We start from the raw sequence: 17,413 nt of genomic DNA, 5'->3' as shown, positions 1-17,413 counted from the left end.
AGCTCTGAGCGGCGATGCTGCTGCGCCCAAGCTGCCTGCAGCTCTTCCAGACAGTTGTGTTTATGGGGGTGCGTAGAACCCTACAAACAAGATTCTAGGTCGCCTTTTATCTCCCCGAGAGGTACCAGGTGCATAGATGGTTTCCAGTAGTACTGACTTGGAGTAGGATCAGAGAGGGAGTGAGTCCAGGAAGTGGAAGTTCAGACCGAGAGAGCGGAAAGGAAGCCCCTAAGAGTAGTATGTAAATCAACTCTGCTGCTACAAAAGGGGTTTCAATCTAGCTGGGCGTCCAACCAGAACTCAGGCGGTGGGCGGGGTGCCGGACGATGGGGACGGACGAGTGATGTTTCTCAAACCCCTTCCTTCTTCCTCTGCCTGCAGCTCATGATGGGGGCTTACCTGCCAGGTAGAGAGCGTGGGAGTTCTTGTTCTCAGGGACTCTGTCCGACCTCTCACACGGCTGCATGCCCAGGAAGGTGACGATGTTGCTGACGGCTTCTGTAAGGAGCAGGGGTAGGGACAGTGTTAGAGAGGCCCTGGTGGGGATCGGAAAGGGGTGGGAGGAAGGAGACTACTCGAACAGAAACGGGTGGTGTCAGCAAGGTGAGATGCCAGAGTGGTCCCGGTCTACAGAGGGAGGTGATTCAAGATGCCAGGAAGGCAGAGGGAGTCCTCTGGCCTATCTCAGATGTAACAGCCCATAATACCCACAGGTAGACGGTGACGGGGATCTCACCTTCTAGGGTTTTGGTAGAGCTGAGGGCAAAGGTCTCCTCCTTCTCAAAGGTATCGCCCACCTCCTCCCAGGCTGCAGCAAAGTTGGGCTTCAGCACCTTCTGGATGTGGTCTGACATGGTTACTTCGAGATCTTCCAGCTGGTGGGTGACAAGCAGGGTCAGGGCACCATGTCCTTCTCGTTCAGCGGGAGGACGAAGGCACTAGTTAATGTCACACCCTTGGCGGGAGGAACGTAGGACAAATCCTTTAAATCCTCTAGTCCGGATAACTTTACTGCTACAGGCCTTAGCAAAGAGAAAGTCCCTGGGCAAGAGCCACAGTCAGATCAACACCCAGAGCCCAGAGGGAAAAAGCCGCCCAGGCTTCCCGTTCATGGGCAGGCAGATGTTACCATGTGACTGTGCGCCCCCACCCCATTCCAGTTTGGGCTGGCCTCCCAGCTCGGGGTCTGGCTAGGTTATAAGCAGGTGGACAGCTGCTGCACCAGACACACCCTTGGAATAAAATGGATCTCAATGGCCACCATGTTACTTTCCCTCTCATCCTCCCCACTAGAAAGAACGAGGGGGTGTAGTAGATCTATCTCTTAATTAGTCATGCAGTGGAAAAGCCCCACTCTGAACTGCAACCCGGGGGGCCCCCCCCAGAGGAGCCTGAGTCCCAGGCTTCCATCATGATCTCTTTTGAGAAGACGACAACCCCACCCACCATTCATGCCACGTGCTTTCTCCGGCTGGAGCCCGCCCTGGGCCCAGGGGCCACTCACCACATACTCATCGTCATAGCCATCCTCATCTGGAACGCCGGTGCTGGGGTCACAGTCCCGGACTGTGAACTTCATGGTGCAGCTGAAGGTGCATGCGACTGGGGCAGGGGAGAGGGAGAAGGGTGGGGTGGGGAGGGAGGCTGGGTCACGGGCAGCATGGCCTCAGTTTCCAGCGGGGCCCTGGGCAGTCTATCTGCTCCTAACACCACACTCTGCTGGCCACGGGGGAAATTTCACAAAGCCTGGCCTTAAGATCCAGTTTCTTTTGTGGGTTTGGAATAGTACAAACAGAGGGCCTGGGCGAAAGGCCGTTTTTGTATTGGGGATATCCTTCTTGGGGTTTGGTTTTGTTTTTTGCCATGGCCGTCAAAAGGACAGGCAGGCCGGAAAATCCCAGATCCAGTGGTATAGGGGCTGACAAGCGGCAAAAAGCCCTGCCGGTGGGGAGCCCCTGAAGCCTGACCAAGTACATCACAGTCACACCCACGCTTAGCCCATGCCATGCCCACTTCAGGCGGGGGCTGGACAGTGGGCCCACAGATGGCCTGACGGAGCTCGCTTGTTGGCAAATGTTAGCTGACCGGGAGCAGGTTAAATACGAGGTTCTAATGAAAATAAACTGGACGCCTTTAGATGAAAAAGCAAGTGGGCAACTGTATGCTTTAAGAGAATGGGGAAAGTAGCATTAAACGAGGGTGGGGCGCATGTCTAGAAAGTGCAGTCTTTGTGAAGGAAGTAAGACTGGCTTCTGAAGCTCTGAAGGAGCAAGCAGGGAGGAAGGAGCCAATGTGGGGCGTGGCTTAGGAGGCTTCAGTCCACTCCTGTGGATGTGCCCCCAACACGGTGGCAACCCTATGGGACAAGAGTGGGGCTGCCTATTGGGTTTGCAAGGCTGGAAACTTTTATGGAAGCAGGCTGCCCCATCTTATCTCTTCTGGAGCATCTGGCGGGTTCAAACTGCTGACCTTTCAGTTAGCAGCTGAGCCCTCGAACCATCATGCCACCAGGGTGCCTAGAAAAGGCTTCGATAGAGAGGAAAGAACATGCTCAGATACGAAGACCGTGAAGGGCCAAGTTGGGTAGTGAGATGTTCCCCTGCTCAATCTAGACCTTAAACCCTCACCAGCCATATCCATCCATCCATCCATCCATCCATCCATCCATCCATCCATCCATCCTTCCACGCATCCTTCCATCCTCCAGCCAAATGCACAGTGACTGTAGACATGCGATGTTCCGTGTGACGGTGTGCGCTCCCTGCCAGGCACTTCTCTAAAAAGGTGACGGAGCGATGGCCTCCGACTCCAGGCGTCGTCGGAGTTAAGTGAGAGTACGCGTGAGACTGATGAGGGTATGGCATCACCCTTGAGCCATCTGGGAAAACCATAACTACGTGCGAGGGTGTACTTAGTCTACGTTTGGATCGCAAAAGATAAGCGAGAGCTTGGCTGGCGGAGAAAGGTTACCTGGGCCAAGAGGAGGAGGTCAGACAGGCCATGGGGTAGTCTGGAAACAACAGGTGTGCCAGTGTGGGGGTACTGAGATGAGACTTTGGTTAGGAAACAGGTGGGGGTGGGAGTCAAAGGAAGAGGACCAGACAATTCCCAGCAGGCTCTGGTGGGCCGAGGTGGTTGAGAGGGACAGGTTACAGGTCGACAGAATGAGGCCTCACCCATGGTGGGGTTTCAGGCAGAACAGGTCTGAAGAGAGTGAGCAAGTGGATGCAGTGGAGCCTGCAGAAACGGGGTGTCAGTTGGTTGCTAAGTGGCTGGAGGGGGGCGTGGGAGGAGAGGAAGAAGGACGTTCAGACAGACCGACCGAGTATGTCAGGTGAGGTATTTGAGGGGAAAAAATGAAGCGAGATACGAGATGATTGTAAGGACCAAGGTCATGCATGATCAAGTCAGACTGAGCAGGCAGGACAGACCCTCCTGAACTGAAAACGACTTGCGTCCCAGCTTGGTGCAGGCTCAACGAGGTACAGGAAGAGCAGGGGTGAGGGGTGAGAAACCAGGAACAGCGATGGCTCACACACCTGGGCAAACTAGTTGGATTCTGTGGAGGCACAGACAGAAGATGTTCACCTGTAAGGAAGTGCCCCAGGACAGGGCGGGTGTGGAGGAAGGACCGTGAGGAGGGAGGGCGTTTCTGCAATGTGATGGCGACTTTGAATTAAAAGGCATGGCTGATACAATGGAGGGGAGGTTCCGGCCTCTCAGGATGAACCCTAATGAAATCCGTTGGTAGCAATCTACTAGTATGGTGGCCCAGAGAGAATCGCTGACCCTGGGCGGGAACAGAGGGTCTTTCTGGGGTCACAGAACATACTGAATCCACTGCCACAACCCAAGTGGAGCGCCCCATGATGACAGCAGGCGGGGGGAACCACAGGGAACCCAGAAACGCATTCTGCAGATGCACACTCATTACAAGGCTTGTCTTGCGAGGACTGACAGAGAAGAGGTGTGGTCCTGAGGAGGTGTATCTGAAACGCACTCAGAACCGGAGAAAGATAGGTGCTGGGAGGGAGCACAGGGCTGAGGGGCGGGTGGGCTAGGCTGGAGTGCAGGCATGCCGTGTGGGGGCTCAACCACTGGAGGGCAGCCTGTGACTAAGTAAGGTGGGGTGGGGGGCCGGGGGGATTACGAGGCGATTCCGGAAAGCTTTCTTGGAATGAGGACTAAACAGAAGGATGTGGCCAGCATGGCGCAGAGTCAGAAAGGAGGTGAAAGGGTGGACAGGAAGCACAGGCTGACTGCAGCAGCCCACAGTGGGCAGGCGAACCAAAGGGGTTGGAGAGCCAGCAAGGCCGAGCAGTGAGTGCCCCACGCAGGTGCACACCACTCAGCAAAGGGTGTGTGGAACCCCTGGGAACTTGATGCACGTGGCAGGAGAGAGGCTGGTGCTCAAGTGTGTCTCGAGGGCAAGTCCAAGGGGAAGGAGGAAGGCACAGCAAAGAACCATTGGGGTTGTTGGCCCTTGAGGGAAGGTGTCACAGAGGAATGGCAAGCATCACATCAGGAAGGGATGAGACAGGAAGAGCTTGGGCTCGCAGAGAGCGGTGGGGTGGGGCAGAGCTCCTGTGAGAGCTCCCAACAGGCCTCCCCAGTCACAGTGGGCGTGTAAAGGCCATAGTGTGAGAGCAGAGGTGGGGGCCAGGGCCGGGGAGGGGAGGGTTGTGCACCCCAGGGCTGGGGGGACAGGAAGGGTTTGAGGAGGCTGCTGAAGGCGAGCACTAATAAGAGCTGTTGCAGGCAGCTTCCCCGTTGTAGTAGGCTGGACTTGCTAGGGGTCTGGTCAGGCAGTGTGTCCAGAGATTGGGTTACAGCGATGAGAGGGGAAGTGGGTGAAGTCGAGGAGCGAGGCGGCATCTCTTCTCTGCGGAGAACAACCCTGCAGCCCTGCCTTCTAGAGAGATGGAGAGTGGGCTGTGTCGCGTGTGCTGCAGCTGCTCTTGGGGCCCCCGGCTGTGTCAGCGCTGACGAGCAAGGACAGGACAGCCTCAGGGAGGCTCGTATGCAAAGACCAGAGGGGGAGAGGGCAGGCGACGGAGGCCCATACCTGAAACGATGGGAGCATAGAGGATTTAGGCTCGAGTGCAGAATCCGGTGAGGGCAGGGCGTTCGACGGGGCCAGGAGGAGGGATGTCAGTAGGGAGATCAGAGCTAAGCTAGATTGCAACCAAAGAAGGGGTGAGAATGTGAAGAAACGGGGTTTTACACAAAGACGGAATGAGGAGCGCGTGCTCCCGGGCTGGACATGTAACATGTGAAGCAGGGAGCGTGTCCATGGGGAGGAGGCTAGGGGAGCCGTGGGCGGCGGCAGGAACCAAACAGAAGTCAGGACTTCCGGGAGGGCAAATGCGCTCCCAAGGAAATGGCCGTCGGTCACTACTGGCCGACTCCTACGGCCGTGTGGAGGGATGGGAAGAGAGGGAAGGAAAGACGACGGGATCCTGGGGTGATACAAAGCTGAGCAAGTAAGTCAGAGGCTGTGTAGGTCAAGCGAGAGGGGCGCTGGTGGCGCAGTGGGGATGTGTTCGCTACCAACCATGAGGCTGGTAGTTTGAACCCACCAGCGGCTCCTTGGGAGAAGAGACCTGGCAGTGTGCCCCTGTCACGGGGACAGCCGGGGAAGCTCTGCATGGCAGCTGCACTCTGTCCTAGCGGGTCACTTTTGAGTTGGAATTGCCTTGGCAGCACACAGCAATAGGCAAGGGAAGAGTTTCTCGAGGATTCATCAGGGCCAAGGGTGAGGAGCCTGGGAGGGTCAAGGGAGAGCCACTGGACGGTGAGCAGCTGTGGATTGCTGCCAGGACAGGGCCCTGTCCCCCCTAGACCATGAGTCCAGGAGTGAGTAAGAGGAGAGTGAGAGGAAGCACTGGATGAAGAGCAGTGGAGGGGCAACAGGCTGGTAACCTGAGACACGAGCTCTGGCCTGGGAGATTCTGCGAGCCCTTTAAATGGGCCTGTCTGGTCGGGGGCGGGGGGAGGCGGCTTCTAAAGGCAGTGTTCACAGTAGGGAAAGAACCGCAGGCCTGGAGAGGAACAGGAAGCGGTGGTGGGAAAGGTGACCAGGAGGAGACGAAGCGGTGGTGGGAAAGGTGACCAGGAGGAGACGGGCAAGATGAACCTGATACAAAGCCAAGGGGAGCACCTTCAAGACGCCAGGACAGGCCTTGGCGCGGTTTGTCTGTGGAATGGATGACACCATTAGGCTGGAGAGCCTATTGGGAGCCCCCCTCGAGTGAACTTGTTGGATCCGTGCATGGTCAGGAAAGAGTCATGGAAGGAAGGGTGTGGAAGGCAAAGAAGGTACCACTTAATGCTGACGCAGAACTCACTGACACCGATGCTGGCTGGAGGAACCTAGCAGCAAAGGTCGGCCAAGGTCCCGACAGGAAGGAGAGGTCGGAGGGCACCTTGGGGTGGCCTGCCTGCAGAGACGTGAAGGGGGGAGAGAGGATCGGGAGGGAAGGGACTCCAACCAGGGTAAGACACACGGGCCGAATCTCGCAGGGCACCTGGGGAGACTGAATACAAGAAGGTTGGTGGAGCTGGACTGCGAAACGAAGGGTCACCTATTAGTCAGTGGGGAACGAGGGGAGCCATTGAGGACTTGTCGCTGGGTGCCGGGGAGTCCGTTCCAACTCATAGTGACCCTATGGGCAGAGTGGGCCTGTCCCTGTGGCCGCCTAGGCGTCCGTCTTCATGGGAGTCCGCTGCCAGGTCTTCTCACCGAGCCACTGGTGCGGTCAAATCCCAACCTCTTGGTTGGCGCCACCAGGGCTGCCTACCCGAGGAAAGTTACCTGAGAAATATCAGAGGAGGAGAGAGTCAAAGAGCAGGCTGGGCGCTCAAGCAGGAGAGGGGATGGATGTGTGGGAAACAGCAAACACTCCTAGGCCAAGCAGGAACCCTGGGAAACAAGAGAGGGGCACTGCCCAGAGCTCTGCCCTAGCGAGGAGAGGAAGGAAACACGGGTAAGGTGAGGACAGGGCTATGGGTTTTGCTGTCTGGGACACTTTGCTGAGAAAACAGCATTAGTTGTGGGCCAGATCAACACGGTGAGAAATGGAGTGGCCAGCCTCCTATGAGAGCGTCGGGTGGACCAGGGCAGATGCACGCAACGGGGCTGAGCAGTGGATGCTTGGTACCAGAGAGGCTCTAGAAGGCAGCGCTGCCTGTGTATGGATGACCATGGTGGGGGTGGGATGGGGTCAGGAGGAAATGAGCAGACAAGCAGAGTGCTGATGCCTGCAGGCTGCGGAGCAGTCATGTAAAGGGTGGCAGAGAGGTGAGGTGCGGGGCACAGACAGGAGAGTGAAGAACAACAAGCAGGTCAGCTGCAGGCGGAAGGAAGCCCAGGTGGTGAGGGGACAGGTGTCGGCAGGCGCCCCAGGTGAGAATCCTGGGGGTGTGGAAGGGGGTTAGACTGGCTCCTGGTGCCTTGGTCCCCAATTCTGAATTTAAAAATTGGTCAATGGGCCATTTGAAGGGAGTGTTAGGAAGATGAGTGAATTCTTCTAAAGGCTTTGCTACCTTAAAGGATGTTAGGGGTGACCAACTGGGGCGCAGGGTGGCTGGTCCGTGGAGGAGCTTGCTGTTGCTCGGGGGAGGGAGTCTTGAAGGAAGTAATCTCAGGGAAGAGGATGAAGTGGAATGGCATCAGTAGGGAGTAGAGCATAAAGGTCAGAGAGAGAGAGACTGAACGAACCTGAGAGAGAGAGAGAGAGAGAGGGAATGAACGAACCTGACTCGTAAGGAGTGGCAGTGCTGCAAGAACCAGAGAGGACGGACCTGGTATCGGAGCAGCAGGAAGGCAGGGCGGGTGGGAATTACAAGTTCAAAGGGAAGACATGCCCGAGTCTGAACTGGTTTCAGTGGCTCAGTGTTTACAGGCACTTGGTTGTCACGTGTTTGGAGAGACTGGCATGTATATGAGGAGAGAAGCAAGGCCCTAAAGAGGAACAGGAGTCAGAATGCACACAAATTGTTGAAGTCTTAGTCGGAAGAGAAATGAAGAATATGATTTGTATGCATCTAAACTCTCAAAGACAGCATTATATATTTATGGATATATGACCAATTAATAAAAGTATTTTAAAAATCTGTATGGGGCCAAATACTAAATTCATATAGTGTTTTTCTCTTGAAAGCAAGAAAGGTAGCATTCTGGGGTTTGGTACTGAGCAAGTCAACTGTACGTTCAATGTTTCTTTCAAAAAAGACGAGGCGATTACAGCATAAGGCCAGCTATGAAGAGGAGGAGGACTGGGTGCATGATTGCGGGGTGGAGGTGGAGAGGCTGCAACAGGAAAGGTGAGAGGGAGACAATCAGGATGCATCTTAAAGAAAGGCACTGAGGGCGTGGCTGGCTATCCCTCTGGCCTTGGTAGGAATGGGTGCGCACCACAGAGGAGTGCCCCTCAGGAGAAGAAGGCTGTGCTCCTTATGGGACTGGAGAGGAAGCTGAACGTAGCCTGGGTCTGCTTGATTTGGTGGTGTGAATAAGCAAAGGAAATCAGGAAGAATTTGCTAAAGCGTGATGTTAACGTTTGCTCAGAAATGAAGGTGTCATGTTAGAACTGGTTATAAACAAGAGAAGCCAGCACGGTGGGAGGGGGAGGGACAGAGTGAAGAAAAACTGAGGTTGGGATGTAAGATGAGGTGGTGTAGGATTTAGACTGGGCCGGCGGGGTGGAGGGTGGGGATGCAGAGTATGTAGCTTTGCCAAATGTTCAATAAGGGCACCAAAAGGCCAGAAGGAGGAATACTGAGAGAGAACTGGAATCGGAAGTTCAGCAAACTGTTTGGGGGAAGATGTGTAGGTTTTAGTTAGACATCACTCAAGGGAGGCGAGTGAGTTGGAAGCACGTGGCTAAGGAAGAAGTGGGGTGTGAATGTTGCTATCCAGAATTGGGGGGGAGGAGGATTTGCAGCAATGGATGCACTTTGGAAAGATTGCTTGCGGTGGGGTTCAACTGGGCCTGGGCAGCAGTCCTAGGAAGTCTGGGCTGACGGAGGCGGCAATAAGGAAGGGGAAGGGTTGACATTGAGTGCCGACTGCAGAGTGGCCATATCACAAGGGGTGATTCCAGCAGGGGAATGCTCCTGCTGCAGCAGGAGGAGGGAAGGAAGGAGGGAAGAGTAGCGCAGACTCCAGATGTTGCCTAAGGAAAGGCATTACTCGAATAAGCACGGATACTCTGACATGACAGTTGCTCCACACTTGGGCCGCAGGTCACAGTGGAAGGGAAGGAAAGTTGAGGTGGCAATGAAAGGAGATGTTCTAAGGAGCAGTGAGCACTTCTGGGAGGTGAGGCCATGGCAGATCAGGTGTGCAGGCAAGAAATACGGTCAGGTGTAAGAACTGTGTACACAACCGACGAGGATCAGGCAGGTGAAAAAGAACGGGAGCTGAAATAGGCTGACTCTTGAAGTCTTAGCAGGAAATTCATGGCTGAAGGACTGACTGCTAGGGAAGGCTACCAGGGGATGGCTGAAGATAACCCCCGATAAGAAGCCACTGGTGAAGTCTTTCAAACATCAGGGTTGATCATTGACCACGTATGGGCTGGCTTGTCCTCTGTGGCATGAATGACTCCTATTGGTTGAGGGGTGGCTGGGGCTCAGGATGAGGTCCACCGTGAGGGAGCCCGCCTTCCTTCAGCGATCTGTCCTAGGCTCAGTGGAATGTGTAGAATCTGGCAGCAGACAGGCAATGGGAGTTCGGGAGCCCTGCCCATCAGTGTGATGTCAGCGTGTGTGGAGATGGTAAGGGGTTGGGTTAGGACAAGCTGGAAGTGTGAGAAGCCCCCAAGCAGCAGACTTGCACACAGGAGGGGCCTCCCGGATGGCAGCGGTGGTGTCTGAGCTCTGCAGGGTGCCAAAGGGCAAGTCCTACAGAGGCTGGCGGGTCCGTAATAGAGGGTCCCTGTAATGCTCATGGGAAAAGCTGTCACCCTTCCCTCACTCTGTGCTCAGGGGACATGGCATTCTTGTGCTGGCAAAACCTTTTCCTTCCCACCTGCGGGCGGCTGTTGGAGAGGGCGGGTGGCTGCGGCCGTCCTGCCCAGTGCTGCTGCTGGGCGGCTGGCTGCCTGGGCCCGAAGTTTCCATACGTGTTCTCTGCCACTCCTGCCATCTCCTCCACAAGCAACTCGCCAACCGGTAAGTTGCTGCTTCCCAAAAAGTATGTTTATTTTTAACAGACGTACATCCATTTGTTACTTATCTTAAAAACATTTCAGGGGTCCTTGGAGCAAAAGAAAAGACCATGACAGCCCCATAGTGTCCCACGGGCTTGTTCTGACAACAGCATGTCGCTAGGTAGTGTTTTTATGCCCAGGGACTCTAAACTGCGGCATTGTTGCCCACCCCACAGTGTGGGGCCAACTCCCCAAACACTGCTGCAGGGGTGGCTGGGGAACCTGGTGGGCTTTGAAAAGGGTGATGGGTGAAGGTTTGATTTGCCTTCTTTAAATTTAAGATACAACAAGGTAAACCCATTGCTACCCCAAACGGTTACTCAACCTATGGGAACAAAAGATCATGCAATGCACTTGGGCTTATGGAGGAGTAGAGTCAGGAGGGGGAGGAAAACTGTGGTCAGGCAGTTCTTAAGTGAAGGACGAGCTTGGGTGAAAGCAACAACAACAACAATGGACCTAAGGGGATGGCTGGTGTCCTGGGCAGTGTAACTTCCAGGGAAAAGTGCAGGCAGTGGGAGAAAGGTTTAGAGAGAGGTTCACCGACTGGAAACCAAGATAGAGGAACAGAGTCGAAAAAAGTTGAGCACACTCTGTAGGGAAGAAGAAACATGAAAGTGGACTGAAATATGGATGCTGAACTGAAAGAGGCACTGGGCATTCCTACGTGCTCGCAAGGACACTGCGACATGTCCGGGAATGCATAGGCAGGGCACGGAACACAAGGCCGATCCAGGTCCTTTCCCAGGACAGAACAGGAGGGACAGGAAAATGACTGGCAAAGCCACCTGCCATTTACCATCGCTGGGAAAGGTCATGGGGAGAATGATGACCCCCGAGGCTGAAGAAGACGACTGGACGCGTGTGAGGTACGGAAGAGGGCAGAGGAGGTTGAGGTTCCCACAGGGAGAGCTCTGTATGGGTGAGGTTCACACACATGCACACAGAGGCATGGCATAGCAGCTTCCCAGCCAGGAGAAGCCCCGGGCTGAGGCCAGCGGAGAAGTGGACGTGGGGCGGCCAGAGAGACCGACGGAAAGAGGGAAGGCAAGACGGCAGGAAGTCACAAGAGAACGCTTGCTTTGCACTGAAGTGGAAAGAGAAGTGGGACAGGCACGCAGGGTTACATGTTTCAACGGGTCCCTTCGTGAAACGGGGACAGAGTGCAGTGTGCAAACTGCAGGGGCAGAGCCATGGTGCAGAAAAGGGCACACCGTAACAAAATAGAAATGTACATCCAGAATTAGAAAGGACAACTTAATACAACGAAGAACTGGTGCTGAACCAAGTATGGCTGAAGGCAGGGAATGAGGCCAGGAGGGGACATCGAGGGGGAGAAAGGATGAGAGTGGTGTGGGGCCGCTGTGTGCAGGGCTGAAGGAGTCCCCGAGAAAAACAAGGTCATGGAATCCAAGATGAGAACGGCAGCCAGGGAGAGGAACCTGCCTAAGTGCACCACGGAGACCTGAGCTTGCAGCACAAGGGCGTGTGATAAGCTCAGTGAAAGGAAGGGGCAGACAGACGGCTGAAGCGGAAAGGAGGCCGTGCCCCTCAGAACGTGGAAATAAGGAGTCTGCGGTGGAACTGCTAGGGGAGCAGAGCGCGTGGCAGCAGCAGGGCAACGGTGCTGAGTCCGAGGGGCCGTGGAGAAGACAGGCTGCTTGGAAACACCCGCGTTTCTGGGGCAGGAAGGAGCAAGTTTCCAAACATGCGCTTGGTGAGAAATCATTTAGAAGCGGGTGAGAACCAGGAGGAGTAGACACGGTGGCGAGGAGCACAGGCCTCGGGAAGGCTGTACAGGAAACCTGTAAAGATGGGGTGAGCCTAAAGCAAACAGGGACACAGTGAGGGGGTGCAAAGGAAGGCAGCAGAACTGATCTGGGGAAAGCTTAGCTCTTTGGGTCCGATGTGCGAGTTGCCACGATGAAAATGCTGGCACACGCAGAGGGAGCGTGAGCACAGGGGCGAGGGGGCCTCCCTCCCTCCCTCCTCAGCAGTGATTCTTCCCGAGGATGGGGGGGTGATCTTCACCCGAGGGGGGCTGTGGGCATGCACCCCGAAGGTAGGCCTATCAGGACATCTGCGGGTTGAGTGGGTTCCGCTCAAAAACCACCCTGTCGGATGGAGCTAATGGGCCACCTTGGGGGTCATGTGTCCTCGGGTGAGAATCACTGGGGGGGAGGCGGGCGGAGAGAGCGCTGTGGGGCATAAGGATTGAGGGGACATCAGACTCCAGACTGCCAGGCTTGGGAGAGAAGGGCCAAGGAGGTGGCTGACAGCAAGCACACGCATGTAGCCGAGAAGGGACCTGAAACGATGACGAGCATTGGGCGGGCGTCATGGTCTGAGGGGGAGGCTGAAAGAGAGGGGGCTGGGCTGAGTGGGTGCTAGGAGACACCATGGGTGGGGTGTGGGTGCTGAAGGAGGGCTCAGAGGACAGGAAGACAACATGTAGGTGAGCATTTGGAGAAGAAGAGTGCTCAGGAGGGAAGCGGTGGCCCTGCAGCCGCCCAGGAGTCCCCTGCAGCCGCAGAGTGGGGCTAGGTGTGTGTGAGTTGGCATCTGTGGAGAAAACAAAAAGAACCTCCTGAAAGGTTCTGTCTGAGCATTCTGAAATACGGGGTCTGATTGCAAAAACGAGGTTCTAGACAGCAAAATGTGTTGGGAACGGAATGAAAGAGGAGAGGCGTTTGCCCTTAGGATCAGGATTCTGGGTTCCTGTTCAGGGCTGGTGGTGGAGGACAGGATGGTTGAGATAGGGAGTACTAGCCAGTGGGGGTGCGCAGGGACAGCTGGCAGAGGGGTGGCTAAGAGAATGTCCTGGGGGTTAGGTATTTGCTGTTCAAGCGTGTGGGCATGAAGGAGAAGGGAAACGTGGCCCCAGGACTGAGAGATGATGTGAGAAGTTTGAGAAACAGAGGAGTGTGGTAACTGAGAGGTGGCTCAAGAAGCAAGAAGAGAAAGAGCAGATGGCCCCTCCCCTCTCTCAGGTGAGAGAGAAGCTGTTCAACATCTGGGGCACGGGCTGTGCCAGGCAAGGCATGGCCGAGAAACGGCCACGTGCAGATGGCGACTCCAAGGACCTGGGCCACAGTGCAGGCGAAGGAGGGACGAGTCTCCACGGAGTGAATGGCAGGAGAGACGTGGGCGGAGGGCCCAGCGGCATGGGGCTGGTGAGAGCGGAGACAAGAATGGCATGAAAGGGGAAGCGTGCGGCAGCATGATCAATGTGAGCTACTGAAAGAGAACAGGGCTGCTGCCGAAATGGCAGAGGAAAAGGTGGATGAGTGGGGGTGATTCAACACCACAGGGTGGGGACCAAGAAGCTGGAAATGGTGGAAGCAGTTGAGGGCATACCAACAGGGGTATCGGAGACAATTCTCAGGCTTGGAGCCTGGTAATGGCCTATGGATGGATGGATGGAGCTAGTATCCCTTAAAGACCACAGGGGGCGCCCAAACACCCAGGAGCAGCGGTGCAGCGTCTCCACTGTGTCCAGAGCAGAGAGGCCACTGCAGGCAGCCAGACAGGGTGCTGGGAGGGATGTGGGTTTGGCAGGAAGAAATGAAGGAAAAGAAAGAGGACAGGAGGCATGCAAGAGGGCAGAGGAGCTTTGCACTTGACAAGGGCCTCTGAGTCAGCACTAAGGAAAGCGTCCAAGTGGAATGGGTAGTCCCCGACTGGGAACACTGGCAGATCTCAAAGGATGGCCACGCGATGGCAGGTGTGGTGTGACGGGCAGGCTGTGGGCTGTAGAAGTGGAGAATGGAGGAGGGGAGAAGACCTAGGCAGGGAAGAAGCAGGGCTCTCAAGGAGACGTGGAGCGAAGGCCACAGTGACTTGGGTTGACCAGAGATGCAGGGCCAGTGTTTGCCGTGAAGACGTAGCCTGGAGGACAACCCCTGGCGGGTAAGTGGAGGCACCCTTCAGCCAGGACTTGTGGGTTGAGTCTGGAATGTGGGGAGCAAAGATGCTTGTCAAGGGTGGAGTGGTGAGGTACGACGGGAGGGAAAGGCCCCTGAATCTGTACTTCTGATGCTCGGTGGGGGCTCTGTAAAAGATACCAGAGCCAGAGGGGCAGCCAGTGTGGGCTGGACAGGACACTTCACAATGCCAGTGTTCCCAGCACTTTGGAACAGGGGGAGCAAGGAAGGAACAGAGCGAGGCTGTGGTCGTTGGTTTCTTGGAGAGGGCAGCAGACAAGGGAAGGAAGAAGATGGCGCATGGTCCCCAGGAAAGAGCCAGTCTTCCATTCAGGACAGGGTAGTTTGAGAAGGTAGTGTGGCCAGAATGGAGGGAGGAGCAAGGGGTAACCCCAGGGCCTCACTAGGGAGGGCGGTGACCTGTGGCTGGCAGGTATTCACCATGGTGGTCAGGACAGTCCACTAAGGACGAGTGAGAGCCCCTGTGCAAATGGAGACGCACAGAGGCAGAAATATCAGCGTGGCAGAGGCTAAAGGAACGGGCACGGAACGGGGATCTGGCAGTCGGGCAGCGGAGCAGCAGGAATGGCGAACGGGAGGGTTCCTTATGGACTGTGGGAAATGTCTGAGCAGTGAGAGGAGCTCAAAGAGGGCAGACACCCCACCCCACCCCACCCCACCCCCGAATGGGAGCTGTCCCACGTGCAGGTGTTTGGTGGTTTAGAGGCACCTGGAACACATGGGCAGGGCGTTAGTCTAGAGCCAGTGGGCAAACAGAGATGTGTGTCGCTGGGGAGAAGGCAGAGAGCGAGTGACGTGGGGAGATGATGGCACAGAGGAGTGTCACAAAGGGAAGGTGGACAAGGGAGGGGCAGTCCCCAGGCAAAGAGTGACACTGAAGTCTGTCGAGAGGCAGGGGGAGCAGGGCAAAGAGGGGGCCCAGGCACAGCGCACGCTGGGAGAGCTCAGAGGGGCCCCAGGAGGCAACCTAGAGGGTGCAGAGCCAGCCTACCAGGAACGGAATGGACAGGAGGGGAGAAACATGGCAGAGGGTGGGCAGAAGAAATGGCTGTACGGAGAGCCTTGCCTGTGTTGACTGAAAGAACAAATTTTGGTCCAGGCTCTTCACTACCTACTGTGGATCCAGCAAGGGTACATAGGTGGGCAGAGTAAGAAGTTGGGGAGATGGGCATGACTCCAGGCTTTGAGATCAATTCCTTTTCAGTTGCACTTACGAACGGATTCTACATTGAGGGCTGAGGGGATCAATCCAGGCTGAGGAAAGACTAGGGGGACTTGCAGCCAGGAAGAAAGGCCTTCAGCTTGCAGAGAGGTGGAGGTCGAGAGAGACCCCAGGACCAAAGGGGAAGGCTCTGCGGTGCTACCTTGTCATGGCTGCTCAAACTGCCTAACGCAGAACAACAGGGGCCAGGTAGGACCAGGTGGAAGCTGAGATAGTGCCACCATGTCCAAGAGTAATAATGGGCATGAGCTGGGGGTGGTGGTGGTGGTGGTGGCAACAGTTCTGAAACTCAGCGTGTGGCTTACAGTACATGGTGTGACCACAGTCGGTAGGAAAGGGGATGCGATGATTCCAAAAGGAGCTTGCTGGGCTCACATCCAAGTGGGGGAAAGCCGGTCCTTTGTGTTGGACACGTACATCTCAACTACGAGAAGCAATGGCCAGTGGTGTACAGGGGCTACAGCTGTCCCTCCCTCCCCAGTGGTGATTCTTCCCGAGGATGGGGGGGGTGAGTTTCACCCCAGGGGGGGCTGCGGGCATGCACCCCTAAGGTAGGCCTATCAGAACGTCTGGGGGCTGAGTGGAGTTCCGCTCAAAAACCACCCTGTCGGATGAAGCTGATGGATCACCTTGGGGGTCATGTGTCTTCGGGTGAGAATCACTGGGAGGGGGGGGGCAGTGGAGAGCTGGGGAGAGCCGGGGAGCATGAGGAGAGGACGTGTCTGAATTGAGGGGACATCAGACTCCAGACTGTCAGGCTTGGGACAGAAGGACCACAGAGGTGGTTGACAGCAGGCAAGTGCATGTAGCGGAGAAGGGACCTGGAACGACGAGTGTTGGGCGGGCGTCATGGTTGTCAGGAGAGAGACAAGGTCTGAGGGGGAGGCTGAGAGAGACGGGCTGGCTGGGTGGGTGCGTGCTGAAGGAGGGGTCAAAGGGCAGGAAGAGAGGCTAGAAGAGTGTTCTGAAAGAAGAGTATGAGGGAGAAGGGACGGCTGGCCCAGCGTGCCCAGGCACGAGGGCAGGTGGCAGAGCAGGACAGAAAGGCTGGGCATGGAGTCGAGACAAAAGCGCTCCGAGGAAGGGAAGGTAGGAGACCCACAGGAAGAGCCTCCTGCGAGCTGTGGGTGCCCCTTCTGAGAGGAGGGTCTGAATGTGAAAATGAGCCGTCACAGAGAGAGTAGTAAAGCCAGAACCCTTGTGCCAAGGGACCTGAGTGTGGCTGGCAGACCGAGCGTGTAAACTCAGTTCAGGATATCTGAAGCAGGGAGGGCTGACTTGGGATGAACAGTATGTGTATGTGTGTGGGGGTGGGCGGGGTAGGCTGGACGGACGGGTGTTCACGAAGGGGGCAGGCAGCAAAGAAGACTACTGAATCCAGCCCAAACACTGAGAGATGGTAGTTGAGGAAGTGTCACGGGGCTAACGTACGAGAGACTTGCCGTGGGACAGAGTGGTCATCTTGGCCGCAGGAGCGAGGAGGTTGCGGTAGGAGTTTGGAAAGCCTAGGAGAGGGAGAGCGGAGAGGGAGCCCACGGAAGGGCAGATGGGAGCGCCCTCAGGCAAGAGGAGAGGAGGGAGAGAGGGCTCGCTAACATTTGGGGAATGGGCTGTGCCAGGCGAGGCCTGGCCAAGAAACAAAGAGGAGTGAACATGGGGCGTCGGGGGCTGAGGGGTGGGAAGGCCAAAGGAGGAGAGAGAATGTTGGGGGAGGGCAGGTGGGATGCAGTCAGTGCCGCACAGGGCAGTTGAGGGTGGAGGTGCCTGAGAGAAGCACGGGATCACAAGGTGACGCGGGCGGAAAGATGGTGAGAACATGACAGCCATCAGCACGGCGGAAGGGAAAGGCAGCGACAGACAGGCAATGGATTCGGCACAACAGGGTGGGGACCAAGACACTGTAAGTGGTGGAGGCAGTTGAGGGCACAGGGACAAGGGGGCAGGAGAGACGCAGGCTTTGATCGGGTAGAGGACTGTGGACAGAGGAGAGAAGACCTAGGCAGGGAAGAAGCAGGGCTCTCAAGGAGACGTGG

General features: G+C 56.1%; 1 protein-coding gene across 1 annotated transcript in view; it reads right to left on the bottom strand.

Moving 5' to 3' along the window:
- COPG2 (COPI coat complex subunit gamma 2) overlaps positions 1 to 17,413 on the bottom strand; it is a 92,505-nt gene that overhangs the window by 618 nt on the left and 74,474 nt on the right. The window contains exons 18-20 of the mRNA XM_004707818.2: positions 1,505 to 1,602; positions 737 to 875; positions 400 to 498 (exon numbers count right to left, since the gene is read on the bottom strand). Coding sequence (XP_004707875.2) covers positions 400 to 498; positions 737 to 875; positions 1,505 to 1,602 — 336 coding nt within the window. The remainder of the gene's footprint in view (positions 1 to 399; positions 499 to 736; positions 876 to 1,504; positions 1,603 to 17,413) is intronic.

This window comes from Echinops telfairi, unplaced genomic scaffold, assembly GCF_000313985.2.
Source record: "Echinops telfairi isolate 266 unplaced genomic scaffold, ASM31398v2 ScPeMD7_23;HRSCAF=83, whole genome shotgun sequence".
Taxonomy (NCBI): Eukaryota; Metazoa; Chordata; class Mammalia; order Afrosoricida; family Tenrecidae; genus Echinops; species Echinops telfairi.
This window is presented reverse-complemented; position numbering and strand designations above follow the sequence as displayed.